Here is a 19,489-nt window from a genome sequence, read left to right as displayed (position 1 = left end):
TTCCCTGAGTCCTCCTACCGGTTGGACGTGCCCTGAACACCTCCCCAGGGAGGCGTCCGGGAGGCATCTTGACCAGATGCCTGAGCCACCTCATGTGGCTCCTCTCAATGCGGAGGAGTCTCTCCCAGATGACAGTGCTTCTCACCTTATCTCTAAGGGAGAGCCCAGCCACGACACGGAGAAAATTCATTTTGGCCGCTTTTACCTGCGATCTTGTCCTATCGGTCACTACCCAAAGCTCATGACCATAGGTGAGGGTAGGAACATGGCTGGACTGGTAAATTGAGAACTTTGTCTTTCGGCTCGGCTCCCTCTTCACCACAACGGACCGATGCAGAGTCTGCATCACTGCAGATGCCGCACCAATCCGCCTGTCGATCTCGCGTTCCATTCTTCCCTCACTCGTGAACAAGACCTCGGGGTACTTAAACTCCTCCACTTTGGGCAGGATCTCATCCCCGACCCGGAGATGGCACTCCACCCTTTTCCGAGCGAGAACCACTCTGACTTGGAGGTGCTGATTCTCATCCCAGCTGCTTCACACTGGGCTGTGAACCGATCTGGTGAGAGTTGAAGGTCATGGCTTGATGAAGCCAGCAGGACCACATCATTTGTAAAAAGCAGAGACCCAATCCTGCAGCCACCAACGCACCTAGAAATTTTATCCATAAAAGTAATGAACCGAATCGGTGACAAAGGGCAGCCCTGGAGGAGTCCAACCCTCACTGGAAATGGGTCCGACTTATTGCCAGCAATGTCAACCAAACTCTGACACCGGTCATACAGGGAACGAACAGCCTGTATCAGGTGGTGTGGTAGCCCATATTCCTGGAGTACTCCCCACAGAATTTATCGAGGAACACGGTTGAAGGCTTTCTCCAAGTACACAAAATACAAACTCCTATGCACCCTCAAGGAACCTGCTGAGGGTGTGGAGTTGGTCCACAGTTCCACGACCGATGAAAACCACACTGCTCCTCATGAATCCAAGATACAACTATGTGGAGGATCCTCCTCTCCAGAACCTTACCTTAAGGTCTAAAACCCCAAATACTCTTTTTTTGTTGTTGTTGCTGTTGGGTTTTTTGTTGTTTTTTAGGAGTAAGACTCACCTGGAGCAGCTCTTTCCTCGGGTGGGACACAAAGTTCTTGATGTTGAGTTTGCATTCGTGGTCACTTTTTCACCGGCCAAAGTGAGACATTAAACAAGACAAGTTAATGTGAAAACGTCTCCTCTCCACGGGGCGTACAGCACTGGGGTCAGCAAGTAGAGCAGTGGGGGGGAACCTGCGGTTCCGAGTGTTCCATGAAAAAACTTAACAATCGTTGAGTAGTCACAAATATATGACAGGACATATTTAGCATTGATTGTTGTTAAGAAATAGTTGCGCAGCTTTAGCAAGGAGAGTAATTAAAATGGCATCATTTATTTCACAGTGCGTCCGCGTCTCCGTGTTCGTTATTGTGACAAATGTGACGCGATTACAGCGGCCTGCGGCTCGATGCATATGCATGAACATATCAATCTGGTCCGTGCACAAACATCTTTAACTGACTTTATCCACACGTGAGTGATAAGCAGTACGTCGTTTAGGACTTACCTGTCTCCTATGTGAGGAGCAAACTAAGATTTCCAGCGAGAAAATGAATGAGGAAATAACACATCATCATTATTTGTTTACTGATCCACTGCTGAAATGCAAACAATTCTCTGTTTAATCATCCTTTGCAGCAGGATCTCAGAATTACATTCAAATCTGTCAGTCCATCTGTTTCCGGAGAGCAAATATCTGATTAGATTTCTGAAAAAGTAGCCTGGATTTGCCAAGACATTGAGGCCTGCTGCAGGAAAAATGACTAACAGTGGAGTACACAATGGATCTCCGCACATTCACGATTCATCATTCACCGCCCCACAATTCATATTGTCCCCACAAAAGAATTCCCCTAAATCGGGTCCACACCAGACATTCATAAGTGAATTTGTTCAAAGTAGGATTCCTTATTTATGAATGGAATATTTTTGTAGTTAGAGCATACAAAACCTGTTTAAAATACATTTTAGAACAGTATTAGAGCCTTCTAGACATGAAATAACACCCCTACAGTCACCTTTACACCCCTGTTGCCCAATATAGTAGACATAATAGGAGAAAATAAAGACTCGTGCTCGTGTGTTGTTGTAAATGTGAGCTGTGCGAACCCGTATACAATACTACATATCATTACAACGTTTGTAATTTGAATGTGTGTTCTATTTGTATTTTAATTCATTTAGCCACTTTTATGCTTTAAAATGCCTAATTTTGGCACTAAATATGTACAATTTGCTTTAATGTGCTTTTGTTTTTTGGGTTTTTTTTTTTTTTTTTTACTTATAATAGGCCATATTCAACCACAAAACAGCAAGATTTATTTTATTTATTTTTCTTTTATTTTGTTTGGTGGTTTTATTTTGAAACCTGGGCTTTTATTTTGCAAAATACACCGGAAGCTGAAACAGTTCCTGGCTCTTGGCAGCGTGATTGCCGACGCAGACTTGACAGGTCCTGTCTAAACATCCAACTTTCTTTCTCACGCCTTCATTTAACTTAAACTTCAAACTACCTCGTCGCGTGCGAGTGACTCCGTGCCTTTTGTCTTCATGTTTCAGCTAAAATCAAAAACTCCCAAACTGAATGGTTGTACTCTGTACTTCCTGGTTGTCTGCTACTCTTATTGTCGGGATAGCAAGCTACTACTGTGTTTGTCATGACGTACGAATTGAGTAAGTACGTGCAACGTTATTTAACACTGCAATGCTATATGTCAGTGTTGTTTGTACGCTGTTGTAACGTATGTTTCAAATCAGATAGCTGCACCTTCTTATACTTCCTTGTTGGGTCCCATCCATGTTCGTGTCCACCCACACTGTGTACATTTCTACTCTTGTATTCTAATTATTTATTCCACTGCGTTGTTCCTCTGGTATTGTCATCAGCCCATTCCATTGGAGGAGAACTTGTTATTTACATGTGGTTGCAGTGCTGCCTTAAACACAGTCCTGATTTTATTATTTTAAGCAAGGACTCTAAATGGACAGGTTTTCTAAAGGCTGTCTGCTCAAGTTCCACTTCCGTAGTTTTGCCCTGCGCGGGTTTGCACCCATGATGGTGAGCAAGATTGTGAGCATGTACTCGGCACACCGCTAGGCCCTTAATTACGCCAATAGAGGGTCAAAAGGACCAGATTTGTCATGTTTGCAAAAATGTAAAAAATTATGTCAAATTAAATATCCTCTTTCTAGAACCAAAAAACAAGTACCTTGCCAGTTAATATAGAAGATGACAAAAAACAGCAGCTGGTGGCAGAGATGTTGACTCATGGATGATTTGTATCGCATTCGGCAGCATTAAAACCTAATTGGCGCATCGCAAATACATATATATTCATTCTGTTCAGTAAATAACATTCATTCATTTAATCAAAGTGAATGCACAGCGCATAACTAGTGAATAGATTGTACACTTTTCAACGCCTAGCTTTGCCCAGCTCTCCTGCTCACCATCATGGAGGACTTTTCTGCTCCTTGGCTACTGCTTACCATGCTTGCTTACATGGATTTGCGTCTGACAAGGCAGTCCTATCCATTTAGAGAACTTGATTTTAAGGGTCCCTATACTTTTTTTTGTTTTGTTTTGTTTTATAATCATTTATGATATTTATTCAAACAAAAATTATGTCTTATATCGAGTAAAATGGATTAACACCATTCTTTTTTAAATTATTTTTTATTTATTTATTTATTTTATAGGGTCCCTATACTTGAGGGAGCCATTATTACTAAATGGTTCCAGAGCCTGGGATGCATGGTGGTCTAGTGGTTAGACACTAAGAGCTTGGAGATCGGGAAGACCTGGGTTCGATTCTCCCCTGGGCATTTCTGTGTAGAATTTGCATGTTCTCCCCGTGTGCGCGTGGGTTTTCTCCGGGTACTCCGGCTTCCTCCCACATTCCAAAAACATGCAGGTGAGGTTAATTGGCGACTCTAAATTGCCCATAGGTGTGAATGTTTGTTTGTCTATATGTGCCCTGCGATTGGCTGGCGACCAGTCCAGGTTGTACCACACCTGTCGCCCAAAGTCAGCTGAGATAGGCTCCAGCATGGCCCCGCGACCTTAATGAGGAAGAAGCGGTATAGAAAATGGATGGATTGGTTCCAGAGCCCAACCGTGATGAGTGAATCTCCACCAAATATCAGTCGTTATTTACAAATGGAATAGTTTTGTAGTTATAGCATAGCATCTTAACATTATTAGAGTCATCTAGACATGAAATAACACCCCTATAGTCACCTTTACACTCCTGTTACCCAATGTAGTACACCTAATGAGAGAAAATAACACATAATATTGAGCAGGGGTGTCAAACTCGTGCCATGGAGGGCCGAGACACTGCATGTTTTCTTTCCAGCCTGTCACTAAAGAGGTGATTTTAATGATCAACACCTTCAGTTTGAGGGAAGGAGCTCATCAATTAAATCACGTGCTGAAGAAACTGGTTGGAGAGAAAACCTGCAGCGTCTCGGCCCTCCAGGGCACGAGTTTGACACATGTGATATAGACTCACACATTTGGAGAGTTCCTTGTTCTTCCCTTTTTTCTTACGGTACTTCCTGCTGTGGCTATTGTCTCATCAATGTAACATTACTGACACCAAGTGACAGTGTAGAATACTACAGTCAGTGTGTCTTAATGCCTTATGTTTGTTTTTTAGTTCTTGTTTTTTTTTTTCTGAACTATTAATAGGCCATAGTCAACCACAAAACGTCGAAGATTTATTAATGACTGACTGACAAGTGTACTTTGTTTTCAGGCATGGCAGTGTTTGACAACTGCACTGTGCTTTTCGAGCTGAAAAACTTGTCGTTCAAGGCGAAGAGGAGTGTGACGTCACTGGTGACCGAAAACGGAGGAAAACTTTGCTTTGTGGTCAACAAGCAAGTAAGTCCATCATTGTGTGCTGCAAGCTTTGCCTTCCTACTACCAACATTTGTTTGTAGGCACTTCCTGCTTGGTTTGCTTATGCGGAAAACCATAGTACTACTAACTTCACTCTCCATTTCTCGCGGAAATACCTATAGAGGTGATTCGGTTGAGAAATGTGGAATTAGTAGCAGGTAACTAGTTTTTACAGAAATGTTGAATTTGGGGGGAAATTTTGAATTTTCATTTCATAGAATGAGCGTATTTTAGCAAGAATGTCCTGAATTAGTTGAATGGTTTGATGTTGTAACACTTTGAATGGGTTGAGAAATGTGGAAGTATTTAGGAGTCTTTAGATCAAAGTATTTTTGAATTTTTTGAAAAGTATGAATTTTGGGGAATTGAAAGCCTGAATGTCTTGAATATGTTGAACAGTTTGATGTTTGAATGGCTTGAATCGGTTGAGAAATTTATTCGGACGTCCATTGGAAGAAGCTCATTGAAACAAAGCAGCAAAGCAGCATCGGTTGAGAAATTTGACAGTAGTAGCAGGTAACTAGTTTTAGCGAAAAGGGTGAATTTTGGGAAAATTTTCAATTTTTGTCCAGTATAAATATTGGGAGTCTGAATGGCGTGAACGTGTTGAATAGTCTGATGTTGGAATGGATTGATTCGGTTGAGAAATTGAATCGGCCGTCCATTGGAAGAAGCCCATTGAAACAAAGCAGCATTGGGAAAAATTTTAAATTTTGCAAAATTTTTAAATTTTTTGTTCTGTGGCTCATAGCATGATTGTCCTGACTTTGTTGAATGGTTTGATGTTGGAATGAGGTGAATCGGATGAGAAATGTGGAAATAGTAGCATCTTCAGAAAGGTAACTGGTGTTACAAAAAACGTGAATTTTGCAAAATTTATGATTTTCTTTACATTTGAAAAAATATGGAATTAATGTCCTAAACGTGTTGAACAGTTTGATGTTGGAATGGCTTCAATCGGTTGAGAAATGTGGGCCGTGAAAATTTTCTTAGAAAAAGAAAAATTTAGGTCCCGGAAAATTTGGAAAAAGTGGGAATTTTTTGAATGTCTAAAATAGTGAATTTTGTAGTGCTTAGTTAGTGGAACCTTTTCATAATTGGAATGTTTTGAATTCGTTGAAAGATTTAGGAACTGTGGATGTTTGAAAAATGGCCCATTCATTTTCAATGGGAACATTTTGTGGAAATGTTAGAATTTTGGGAAATGTGGAAATTTGAGAAACATGGAGAAAAGAGAGCACACTTGGCGTGAATAAGTGGAACACTTTTGTGTTGAAATATTTGGAATACGTTGAAAAATGTGGTTTGTGGAAGCAGCCAAAAAATGAGACGGAATAAAAAGAAGAAGAATTATTATTGTGTGAATGCCTTTGAAGGCATTCACACAATAATAATAGTAATTCTGATCTTATTATCATAATATTTTTACTTTATTTCAATTTTTTACGCAACCTAATTAAACTGTATTTTGTTGTTTTCTTTGGTTTTTATAATATTGTGATTTAAAAAAAACATTCATTAATATTACAACTTTACTGTATTAAAATGCCATTATTGTTCCTAAAAAAAATGTACGTCTTTTTCTCGTTAGATTACAACTTTTTTATCTTAATATTTTGACTTCATTCTTGTCAAATTACTGCTGATTTTTTTTCCATTTTTTGCTGCTTTTGTTTTTTTTTTGGTTTAGTTTTCTTGTTAAATGATATATTTTTTTGAATGTCCCGGGGTCCAATAAAAAAACAGCCAGAGGCCGCAAATGGCTCCCCTGGGCTGCACTTTGGACAGCCCTGTACTGTCACAGTCACCTCTGACAGTCTTTGCTGTGTCTGATAGTGTGAGTCACAGTAAAACATGACTACCACCGAAGCCGAAGCTTACAGTGGAATTTAAGGGAAATGCTGCTGGTGTAGAACACGCAGAAAATTCTGGAGCCACTCTTTATATTCCGTATGTGTGAAGAAGCAGCCCTAATGCTCCTTATACCTCTCACAGTGCTCCTTCGTGGTCGTCAGCGACGTGTCCCACCTGAGCACCAACAGGCTGCGGAGCATCCAGAAGTACCAAACGCCAGTGGTGGGTGTGGAATATGTACACACCTGTCTGAGGAGAGGCGTCCTCCTGCTTATCGAGGACTACAAGCTGGATACTTCCTCGCCTTCATCTCCCTCGCTTCCTCATACCTTGCCTGTTCAAGGATTCAACCATCAAGGTAACTTTTTTTGTGTTGTTTTTGTACTGTGATATATTTACAGACTCTCACCCGCCATGACATGGCGTGCTGTGTCAAATATGATACCTTTACCAAGTCTGGACCAGAATGACAGTCAGTAGAGCACAGACCCCCACCAAGGCCAAACAATTGCAAACATGTAGGAGCTCACAAAATTTGATACACCGCTCTCTCACACTTTAGTATTTTATTATATCTTGTCAGTGACTATACTATAGTAAATAAACTTGGATATAACAAGAACATGTTCAACTTGTAGGGGTGTAACCATTCATTCGCTACATCGATTTATATTCCTACGATTCAACTACATCGATCTGGGTTCTCAAGTTTCCATTCAGAATGACATATATATCAATCTAACAGCGTTAAAAAGGTAATCCATCAATTGAATCGATACTAGGAATTGAAGAATTGGATTTAAGCACGGCAGGCTTTATATGTATGTTTGTCTTTTTAGCACTTTTAATAATAAAGACTTGTTTCCGTCTGCCTGTCGGTGATGTCATCATCTTCCGGGTATGCGGTGGTCATGGGAGTTGTAGTGGACCTGTGAAACACAGTTCATTCGCTGCTGCTTCTTACACTGATCCGTACGTCAACATTGTCGCCATATTGGATGTGGCAAGAGTCGGCGCGGAGAAGATGCCTCATTCATGTGCTGCATTCATTCATTGTCATCTCCCTCTCTATGTTCAGACATACTCGCATACACATATGCACATGCATGAAGCATGTCAGTCATGAAGGGTTTGGATTGCACTATTTAAAGTTAAAAAATTATCATGACAAGCTATACCACCCTCTATTCATCCTGATTTTGTCTTGATTTTTCGGACATTTTTTGTACTCATTGATAATTTATTCTTAAGTATGTAAGCATTATTAATACATTTATATCGGATTCCCTTACAAAAGACAACGGGATTCTAGGAAATTTCACCTGCACTGTGCAGTATCCAGGTATTTATTTCACAGTCACACTGCTTGAATTTTTGGCTGAAAAGGTTTGAAAGCTACTGAATCATTTCGGATCGTATTGTTCTAAATGAACCAATATTGTCCTTGAATGGTATCGGCAACCATGAATCCAACTGTTATTAAAACGTATCGTTACACCCCTACCAATTTGTGTGGTTGGTGTGAATATTTAGGGTGAGTCTTAATCCTCTTGGGCATGGAATTGAGCAGACTGTTAGTGGAATCCTCTTCCACTCCTCCATGATGACATCACTAGAGGAGCTGCTGGATGTTACACACCTTGCACTCCTCCACCGTCCTTTCTTCCTGCCACTTGAGGAGATGCTCACTTAGCTTCACGTTTGGAGGAGACATACATGTCCACTCCTCCTTCACCATTATTTGGGGTGTGTTTGGACACTTTATCAGGTTGGAAAACTAACATCTGCTTCACAGTGTCACAATACATGTGGCAATTTAGCTTTCCCAAAAATGAACCACAGCTCTGCCAGTGCCGGCAGCACTCGTGCAGCCCTGGGCCGTGATGCTGCTACCACCACCAGTGGACTGGAACGTCAGAATGTCACAGAACATGTTGAAAGTCACGTGTCCCAAAAGTAAACCACAGCTCCCCAGCGCCGGCAGCACTCGTGTCCGGTGCAATTATCTTCCCACTCACTTGTGTTGCCAGATATGTACACAATCACGGCTGCGTGTGCAAAATTCCATATTTGCTCCGCCCCACAGGATGCTGAATTGGAATGACGGGAAGTGGAACTGAATTGACATAAATTTATTTAAATTCCTTACAGCCATGTAACAGGAAGAATTTGTCAAGCTTAGCAAATGTTTTGGGCTTAAATACTAAAAATACTTTGCAAGCACTAAAATAAACACAAATTCCCTCCATTTGGAACACAGTCATCCCTCGCTATATGGCAGTTCAAATATCCCCGCCTCACTGAATCATGTTTTTTCAAATAATCATTCATTCATAAATTTTGTTGTTGACTATGGCCTATTATAAGTAAAAAAATATTGAAAGACAAATTATATGTAGCATTCTGGTCGTTAGATAACATTACCTTTCACACTGCATGGAGATTGGCTACTGAGCCAGCAGAGCTGAACCGACATGCCAAGGCTGAGATCAAATGAAACACTTTCTTAAGTTTAGAAGAAGTATGCCAGCAGTGGCCGTCTGGTATGTCCCTGCAGTGATACCTTCGTTATGTGATATAAACAAAGAAAAGAGGAGTGTAACCTTGACTATAGGGGTGTTATTTCATGCTTACAGAGCTCTAATAATGTTAAATGATGTGTCTGTCATAAACGTGTTTTCTATGTTCTTACTACGAAAAGTTCTATTTATTAACATTGAATCCTACTTCGCGGAAATTCAAAACATGATTCTGGCATAGACAAAATTATAATTTCATGGAATTTCCATTCTACTTTCTTGAAATCAAATTTGAATGCTAGTTCCTGTTTGCAACCTCAAATTCACATTCACGTAATTTAATTGGAATTTGGGAGACATTTTCAATTCAGTTCAGAATTTTGCCTGGTTGACTTTACACTGACTACTCGAAAGTACAGTATATACTGTACAAGTTTGCTTTCTCTGGCATTGTCCCTTGATGATATACAGTGGGAAGAAAAAGTATGTGAAGCCTTTGAAATTTCTCACATTTCTGAGCTTCATCTAAATGACAAGAATGAACAAACACACTCTGTTTAAACTAATCCTACACAAACAATTATGTGTTTTCTATTTGTATTGAAAATAACAGGTAAACGTTCACAGGACAGGGAGGAAAATGTAAATGAACCTCTAGGCAACAGATTCCCCGAGAACTAATCAGAGTTGGGTTTGAGCCAACCTGGAGTCCAAGCAATGAGACAAGATTGGAGGTGTGTGGCTTAAAGCTGCTCTGGCCAACAGAACACCACGCCAGTTTAGAATAGACTCTTGTCAACAAACGTTGCCTGATGTGAACCATTCCTTGCTTAAAAGAGCTCTCAGAAGACCTATGATTAATAGTAGTTGATTTGTATAAAGCTGGAAGAGGTTACAAAAGTATGTACCGGTAGACAAGTTGTCTATAAATGGAGAAAGTTCAGCACTGGTGCTTCTCTTCCAAGGAGTGGCCGTCCTGTGAAGATGACTGCAAGAGCACATGCAGAATACTCAATGAGGTCAAAAATAACCCTAGAATGTCAGCTGAAGACTTACAGAAATCACTGGCACATGCCAGCATGTCTGTTGACAAATGTACCATACGTAAAATGTGAAACAAGCAAAGGTTTCACGGGAGAACACCAAGAAAGAAGGCAATTCTGTCTAAAAAAAATCCATTGCTGCGTGTTTTAAAGTTTGCTAAAGAGCACGTGAATGTTGCACAGCATCCATCCTCACTAGGGTCGCGGTGTTGCACAGCACTACTGGCAAAATAATCTGTCGACAGATGAAGCCAAAGTTGAATTGTTTGGGAGTAACACGTGTAGCTACGACACGTGTGGAAGAAAAATGGCACAGCACACCAACATCCTAACTATGAGGTAGAACCCACCGATTAACACATATCACTGATCAGTCAACATCGGTGAATATGTAATTGATATATTCACTGTTGCCCGTCCCTGTGTGTCTCTGTGCTGCACCTTGCTGGGGTACCTGGTCCCACCCCCTCACACACAGACCAGCGAGGTGCAGCTCTGCCAGTCACACTCACTCGGCTGCAGCACAGAAGACGACGAGAGAAACGGCGAAAGAAACTGCATTTTTTTTTTACACCATGGTAAGCTGTGACTTGCAATACAATATAACACAAACTACACTTTAGTGCCCCATGAGAATAACGTCTTTGCGGAATCACGTTGTCAGGGTCGTTTTTTCCAGTCATTTTTGCAGAGTGTATTACAGCGTTCTGACATGGTGTAAGTCGCATCTCTGTGAGATAAAGATAGATGCAACTGTTAATCCACATGTCTACTACTATTTAATGTAAGACTATTATATTTGTATTGTATTTGTATTTGTACTTTATTTATCCCACAGCGGGGAAATTTACTTGTTACAGCAGCAAGCAAGATACGCAAGTAAAGAATACATGGTGACTACAACATGGTTCAGGTGGTGCAGTTGTTGTAGAGCCTGACAGCGGTCAGGACCTGCGGAACCTCTCCTTCTTACACCGTGGGTGTAACAGTCTGCTGCTGAAGGAGCTACCCAGGGAAAAAACAGTATCATGTAGCGGGTGAGAGGTGTTGTCCATGATGGATGTCAGCTTAGCCAACATCCTTCTCTCCCCCACTTCCTCCACGGAGTCCAAAGGACCGTCCAGGACAGAGCTCGCTCTCCTGATCAGCCTATTGATCCTGCTCGTGTCCTTGTCCGTGCTGCCCCCTCTCCAGCAGCCCACAGCATAGAAGATGGCTGAGGCCACCACAGAGTCATAAAAGGTCCGTAAAAGAGTCCTGCACACACCAAAGGACCTCAGTCTCCTCAGCAGGTGGAGGCGACTCTGGCCCTTCTTGTAGAGGGTGTGGGTGTTGACGGACCAGTCCAGTTTGTTGTTAAGGTGAACACCCAGGAATTTGTAGCTGTCTACCAACTCTATGTCCGCTCCCTGGATGTTCACCGGTGTGAAGTGAGATGTTTTCCTCTGGAAGTTAATGATCATCTCCTTTGTCTTGCTGGTGTTGAGTTGCAGCTGGTTAAGCTCACTCCAGCTGACAAAGTCCCTGATGACCGTCCTGTATTCCAGATTATTCCCCTCTGAAACACAACCAACGATGGCTGTGTCATCGGAGAACTTCTGGATGTGACACTGTGACACAGGAGGTCTTCCACAGGGCCGGGACTTTCTCCAGGCTCAGGCTGAGATTGAACAAGTGCCTGAGAACTCCACAGAGCTGGTCAGCACAGTCCTTGAGGATTCTAGGGCTGATGCCGTCCGGTCCCGGGGCCTTCCTTGCCTTGATCTTCTTCAGCTGACTCCTCACCTGATCATCAGTTATGGAGAGGGGGGTAGAGGATGGCTGGGATGGGGATGTGGGGGTGAAAAGTGGTGAGTTGGTATGGGAGGGAGGGGGGGCACACTCAAATCTGTTGAAAAACAGATTGAGTTCATCTGCCCAGATCTTGTCCCCACTGGCTCGGTCTCTCCCCACTACTTTACCATGGCCTGTGATGGTCTGCAGGCCTCTCCAGACTTCCCTGGCATTATTCTCCCCCAGCCGCTTCTCCAGTTTCCTCCTGTAGCAGTCCTTCCCCTTCCTGATCTTATGCCTGAGTTCCCTCTGGACTCTGCACAGCTCCTCCTTGTCCCCCGAGTTGAAGACCCTCTTCTTCTTATTCAGCAGGGCCTTAATCTCAGAGGTCATCCAGGGTTTGTTGTTGGGAAAACACCGCACCAACTTGGAGGGCACAGTGTTCTCCACACAGAAGTTGATATAGTCTGTGATGCAGTGAGTCATGCTGTCAACGTCACTGCCATGGGGACTACAGAGCGCTTCCCAGTCTGTTGTCTGGAAGCAGTCTCTGAGCCTAGCACTGCTCTCCTCAGACCACTGCTTCACAGGCCTCTTCACAGGGGGTTGTTTATTCACTACTGGACTGTAGTCTGTGACAAGATGGACGAGGTTGTGATCAGAACGACCCAGCGGAGGGAGGGGGGATGAGGTGTATGCGTCCTTGATGTTTGCATACAGGAGGTCCAAAGTTTTATTGTCTCTAGTGTGGCATTTGACATACTGGGTGAAGGTGGGAAGAGCAGAGGACAGGGAAGCATGATTGAAGTCACCGGAGATGAGGAGGAGGGATTGGGGGTGCTGGTTCTGAAGTTGAGAGACGATGGTGTGGATCTGCTCTATAGCTGCAGCAGCGACCGCTGAGGGGGGGAATGGAAACAGTCATAGCAATAACATGTGAAAACTCCCTCGGAAGGTAGTATGGCTGCATGCTAACCGCTAACAGTTCCACGTCTCTGGTGCACAGTTGCTCCTTCACACAGATGTGTCCCGGGTGGCACCATCTATCATTCACAAACACAGCGATTCCCCCTCCCTTCTTCTTGCCGCTCTCGTTGCATTCCTGTCCGCTTGTACCAGCTGGAATCCGTCCAGTGTGATGTGTGAATCCGGAAAAAGTTCACTCAGCCAAGTCTCCGTGAAGCACATGAGGCTGCATTCCCGGTACTCCCTCTGCAGTCGGGTCAGCGCCGTTAGCTCTTCCATCTTGTTGGGGAGAGATCTTACGTTCCTCATGATGACAGATGGTAGACATGGCTTGTACCGTCTTTTCCGCTTCTTGCACTTCACTCCCGACCTGCATCCTCTTCTGCTCCTCCGTTGCTCCTTGGGGATCTCCGGCCTCTCCGCGCAGAGAGGGGAGCCTTGGTTGAATGGGGAGCCGTGGCTGAAGAGGTTTCCCACAGTTGAACTGAAAAGTTCAAAGAGCATCAAGGCGCAGACTAGAAAAGTAACAATATGAACCTCCATAGCTGCACACTCGACCAAATGAGACCAAAAGAAAAAGTAAGAAGAAGACTAAAATACTATAAAAACACTAAAAGGTGGAAGAAAAATACAGAGCTGCTGTAACCGGTTGCCACTCACACGACGCCATTTTATACAGCGGTTTAATGTGAAATCAAGATATATGCAATTGTTAACTCCCAGGTCCATCCTTAATATGAGACAGCGTCCCACAGTAGGATTAACATTATATATCCTGTGTATAGCAAAGCTTTTATTTCATATATCAGCCACTATATCGGCATTGGCCCCCAAAATCCCATATGGGTCTGGCTCTGCTATGAAGCATGATGGAGGGAGCATCATGGTGTGGCCGTGCTTTCCAAGTCCTGACCTCTCCCCGATTGAGATGCTGTGGTGTGACCTTGAGAGCTGTTCACACCAGACATCCCAGGAATCTTCCTAAACTGCGACAGTTTTGTACAGAGGAATGGTCCCAAATTCAACCTGATGGTTGTGCACGTCTGATCTGCACCGACAGGAAACGTTTGGTCATTTGGTTATTGCTGCCAAAGGATGGTCAACCACTTATTAAATCCAAGGCTTTGCTTACTTTTTCCTCTCATATCTTGTGAATGTTTACATGCTATTTTTTTTATAAAAATATGAAAACATATCGTCGTCTGTTAGGTGGTAGGGTGGCAGTGGCTCAGGAGGTAGAGCAGGTTGTCCAGAAACCGGAAGGTTAGCGGTTTGATTCTCGCTCCCTCCACCCAGTTACTGTTGTTGTCTCCTCGGGCAAGACACTTCACCCACCTTGCCTACTGTGCTGCCTACACTGGTGTATGAATACGAATGCATGTTTGGTGGCGGTTGGAGAGGCCGTAGGCATGAATTGACAACCACATTTCCGTCAGACTACCCCAGGGCAGCTGTGCTACAGATGTAGAGTACCACCACCAGTGTGTGACTGAGGAGTGAATGAATAATTGCTTCACTTCATTGTGAAGTGCTTTGGGTACCTTGAAAGTGCTGTAAAATCTAATCCAGTATTATTATTGAAGAAGACTGCTTGTTTAATCGTGTGATTTAGATGAAGATCAGACTACATTTCATGACCAGTTGATGCATAAATAGAAGACATTTGAAAGGTTTCACATAATTTTTCTTCTCACTGTATGCTATCATAGAAATGTGAGGTAAATTATTGAAATTCTGTGAAAATGTGTTGACAACATTTTATGTACCATAGGAAGTAGTCGCACATGGCTGAGCGCATGCCAAAAAACACCTCAAAAGTCAGCACTGTTAGCGAGAGTGAGAGTCATCAAAGTCTTCAGCTCGCTCAACTAGCTCACCTTTGGCCGTTGTTAGATGTACTTGTTTAATAGGAGAGACCGGGGGAAAGAAACCCCCCCACCCCGCTCTGCACCAAAACACGTTCAGCAGCTGCTATGTCTATTGGCCACAAACTAAGGCTGTGATTTTTGCTGCACAAGTGTGTTAAAACATCAGCTAGTTAAGGTGTTTGTGTTAATGCACGAGCACAACTATTGTCAAAACACAAGTAAAGGTAATAAGTGTTGTGTGTGTGTGTGCATGCGTGCACATGTGTCGGCAGCACATTCACAAAGCGATTGACCGCATTGGTTCTTTGGTTCCTCAGCTTTGGACAAGAGGTCTATAAGACAGCAAATATGTTCAGCCAGGGATGTCCAAACTTTTTCCAGCAAGGGCCACGTAGTGAAAAATGAAAGGATGCAACTTTGCCACTTCAATGTTTTGTAAGAGGTTATATGTATTTCAAGAAAAAACACTGCACCTCAGCTTTGTGATAAAGGTGAAAAATGATACTATTTTTATGAACTTTGGTCTTTGCTGGGGGTTTTTTGGATTCCAGTTTTGCTGTTTTTTGTTTTTGCGTTTTCCATATATTGCCACTTTCTGCTAGTAAATTTTCTTCTTGTCATTATGACTTTCTTCCCATAATATTCTTTTATACTTTTTCCCCAGCCTAATTTTCCAAAATTGCGAGTTTATTTTGTTTTGTTTGTCATAATTTTACCACTTTTAAAAATCATTTTTTCTTGAATAATTCAACTCTGTGCTACTAAAATGACAATTTTTCCACATAATATTATGAGTTAATTTATTTAGTTTAAAAATAATGTTTTTTTCTTAATAATTGGACTGTATTCTCAAAAATTACAGCTGTTTTTTCCCATTTTTGCTGTTGTTGTTTTTTTAAATTTCAACTTTTCTTCTGGTGCTATTATGACTTCATTTCAATAGTATTTTGACTTTTTCTTGTTAGATTACTTTTTTTCTCTTAATATTTTGTCTTTGTTCTTGTTAAATTACTGCCGATTTTTTTTTAAAACTCTATTTAATTAAAAAAAACAGCCACGGGCTGGAAATGGCCCTCGGACTGCACTTTGGACACCCCTGTCCTATAAGGAAAAAAAGACTTGAAAGCCTTATATAGTAATCATTTAGCTCATGTTATGCACGGCATATTAACTCATTCAATTCCAGTGACGAAGACGCTCGCATCTTCTTCTGCTGTGGAACACATGTAAACTAGATGGCCGCGGCACTCCATCGCGGATGAAGATGCGAGCATCTTCATCACATGCATACGAACAGAGAGGCGACAGTGCGCAGGTACACGGCAGGAGACAAATATAACGCTGAGCCATTTGTGAGGTCAGATTTTTTTTGAGGAGGCATTTTTATGATATAAATGTATTCCTCTTTCGAACGCATATTGTTTTTAGAAGCCAAACTCTTTACTTAAATGACCAAGCAACTAAGCAGAAGTACGTTCCTCATCACGGAAATCCGACTGACTGTTGATATAGTCCACTGCTGATGGGGATGTCATACAACCTCATATAAAAAAATCCCAATTATCTCTTTAAAACTTCTCTTAAAGTGACATCCATTTGTGTGCACTTGCGTCATCACCTTCGTAAAAGACGTATAAACACGTCTTTGGCATCGGGCGTTTGTGTTTATAAAAACGTATAAATACATCTTTGTTATCGAATGAGTGAAGAGACATGGCAGGCGAGCTTTGGCAACATCTTGCAGTGGTACTTGAATCCCTCACATTTGCTGTTTGGAGGAAAAGGAGCTGCAGGAGCAAAGATATGTGTAGGTGGGGAGGGGGAAAAAGGGCAAAAGATTTAGGTTTTTGCTTGCACAAACCCTACCTACCTTGATATATGCCCACAAGTGGTGCAGAGTGCAATAAATATGTGGTGCAGACGTGAGGACTAATGAAAAAAGAAAGAAATAAAAAAAACGCAGCACAGTGTGTACTCCTCTCCTTTGTTTACACAGTGCAGACAGATTGAATCAGATCCAACACCCACCCGGTTTCAGCTGAGTGACTCTTAGCTCTTGTCTATCACCGCCTTCATTTGCTCGTTGCACCGACACAAGTCAAGAGTTCTGTTCCCTGTTGGCTGATGTACGAGCCCCGTGATAAAGTCTCCGTGCCGGGCCCAGTCTGCTGTTTACATGGCGGCTGGAGGTCAGATGGAGGTTTCTAGCACCCGGCAGAGCAGTCACACATAAGGTTGTGTTTGTACATCAGGTGTGTGTCGGCGTGCCCAGCCACATTCCTTTGCGAGGCCGATGTCACGGGTGTGGATCCTGCATTCGTCCACATTTGTGCATGTCACACATCGTATTGTTGTATTCTGCTGCAGGTCACATGAGTTTTTCTGCTTTTTGCATTTGCAGCGCTTGCAGCCGACAGAGCGGTTGCCGAGCTCTCGGTGGATGAAAGCTTGCCCCCGGAGAAGAGTGGAGACATCCTGGGCAAGTTCAGGTGTGCACAGCCGTTATCACAACAGGATTAGTCATAGGGGAGCGGCGTTCCAATTGCCATTGCTATTGCACCTGTAGCGCTTTTCCACCCATTTAGGGCAGGATTTCCACTACTACTTCAACTCAAGAGACTAATTAGACCCATGCTTACAGTAATATACATGATGTACTGCCATAGTGTCAACATACATGTACACTGTACATGAAGGATGATAAACACATTATACTCTACATACAAGAAACATGAATGACAAAGCCCATTTGCCAAGACATTGCGTGCCTCCCTGATAATCATAGTTTTCAGCATTTTAATTTTGACAATCAGCAACCCAACTAAAAAAAAGCATTTTGGGAAAATCCAGCCGTAGCATTAGAGCTGTGGATGCACTGATCCACATTTATTCTACTAGTATAAAATAATGTATTTACATGTACTGTATGTACTTGCATTGTTTGAAAATGACTATGGATATCTTTGTGAGGTTGGTTGTTGTGTAAGGCCTTTCCATATGAGCAATGTCAGAGAAAAATCCCCCCCATGTCACTGCCGTCTACTACGACAAGGCTTATCTGTGCAAAGCTCCTTCAAAAAGGGCTCTTGAATAACTCCAATAAAATACAGATCTTGTCATTTCTACTGTGGAATTTCCTAGGATTTACACGGAGTGGGACGAAGACATTCCCGCATATCCGGATGACTTCAGCGTGGCCAAGTATTCCATCTTTCAAAAGGTAACTCGGTGACAGTGAGCAGCATGGCTTTGCTGCACTGTAATTGTCGCCGGTAGTAATGCATGTTCTCCTTTTCGCAGAATGGCAGCAGCGCCTGCTGTGTGCTGGAGCTGCAGAGCGCCAAAGGAGAGAAAGGGCAGCAGTACCGCGTGGTGCGGTACCGTAAGGACGATGTGGGGGCCAACGTAAGTTATTTTGAATCAAATGAACTGAAATATTGGACACATGGAGCTGGTGCTAACAGGAAACGGTGGAGAGGGACATGGTGGTGTTCCCGCCCACTTCAGAGGAGGCTGTGGAGGTCTACAGGACCCTGACAGAGTCTCTGCCCGCTTCCGGTCTTCAGCCGAGGATCGACATGCCCCAACAGGCCCGAGACCTGGGCTCAGCCCCCCTGCGACAGGTTTTCTACACCCCACCTCTGACTTTAAATCAAAAGTTACCACAAACATGCAAGTAATTATGAAAACAGTAGCAGCAAATTAGCCTCGAGAGGGCGCAAGTGAGACATAAAACATTATTATACCATAAAACAGCCCAAGCTTCCTCTGTGGATCAGAGGTAATACCGGCAACATTATGAGGCAACATAAAAGTTATTGTGAGGGGACACAAAGGCTGCACCAAACAAAAACTTCCCTCTGTTACCTTTCAAGGGTTCCTCGTTGCTGTAATGATGCGCCTCGTCAGTGGCTTCCTCTTTTAACACTAATAAATATGAACCCAATCGTAAGATGTGAGAAACGTGCAGCTCTCATTTTTTTAATGCATCAGAAGACATTTGTATGATTCACATTTGCAGATTTTCCTCAGCACCATCACTGATGCCTTCCTATGAAGTACTATTTGACTTCACAGGAATGAATGCTAATGGTGCACTTAAGTTGCATTCACGCGGCGATGCTGGAGCCAAGGACGCTCTGACACAGTCCCTCAAAGAGCCTCGGCTCCTCGGCCACCTCGCCGTTTTTCTGCAGCACTTTTGTTGCCGCCGATGACGTGGTTGATGCGTGGCTCTTTCGATTGGCAGCTGCTGCTGGAGGAGAAACTGAGCGCAGGAGTCTTGTCACACGATGTGGGCGTCTTTGTGGAGCTGCTCTGGACCGAGGCCCTGGGTTGCCTTGGCAACATCCTCCAAGTCCCTGTCAACAAACTCAGCCTCAATGACGTAAGGCTACCGCTTGTACTCACCACTGTCTAACCTCTCAGATAGCTCGTAAACAGTCGCGAGTGACTATCATGTCCAT

The 19,489-nt window shown here is 43.0% G+C and overlaps 2 protein-coding genes across 9 annotated transcripts in view; one reads left to right on the top strand and one right to left on the bottom strand.

The window, feature by feature from the left end:
• LOC129188003 (uncharacterized) overlaps positions 1 to 19,489 on the bottom strand; it is a 38,606-nt gene that overhangs the window by 14,068 nt on the left and 5,049 nt on the right. The gene's annotated exons all lie outside the window — the stretch shown is intronic.
• The window catches only part of LOC129188002 (protein mono-ADP-ribosyltransferase PARP4-like), an 84,525-nt gene continuing 67,527 nt past the window's right edge, over positions 2,492 to 19,489 (top strand). For 6 of the 7 annotated variants that reach the window (XR_008572506.1, XM_054787935.1, XM_054787939.1 and 3 more), the window contains exons 1-8: positions 2,516 to 2,767; positions 4,855 to 4,982; positions 6,996 to 7,212; positions 17,425 to 17,512; positions 18,165 to 18,243; positions 18,324 to 18,428; positions 18,488 to 18,646; positions 19,273 to 19,410. Coding sequence is in view for 6 of the 7 variants with exons in the window: in XM_054787935.1 (XP_054643910.1) it covers positions 2,752 to 2,767; positions 4,855 to 4,982; positions 6,996 to 7,212; positions 17,425 to 17,512; positions 18,165 to 18,243; positions 18,324 to 18,428; positions 18,488 to 18,646; positions 19,273 to 19,410 (930 nt within the window). In the remaining variant the exon portion in view is untranslated. Of the gene's footprint in view, positions 2,768 to 4,854; positions 4,983 to 6,995; positions 7,213 to 17,424; positions 17,513 to 18,164; positions 18,244 to 18,323; positions 18,429 to 18,487; positions 18,647 to 19,272; positions 19,411 to 19,489 lie in introns of all 7 variants that reach the window. The other variant, XM_054787938.1, reaches the window with a different exon arrangement.

Source organism: Dunckerocampus dactyliophorus, chromosome 9 (genome assembly GCF_027744805.1).
Source record: "Dunckerocampus dactyliophorus isolate RoL2022-P2 chromosome 9, RoL_Ddac_1.1, whole genome shotgun sequence".
Taxonomy (NCBI): domain Eukaryota; kingdom Metazoa; phylum Chordata; class Actinopteri; order Syngnathiformes; family Syngnathidae; genus Dunckerocampus; species Dunckerocampus dactyliophorus.
The sequence above is the reverse complement of the archived record's forward strand: the minus strand, read 5'-3'. Positions and strand labels throughout refer to the sequence as shown.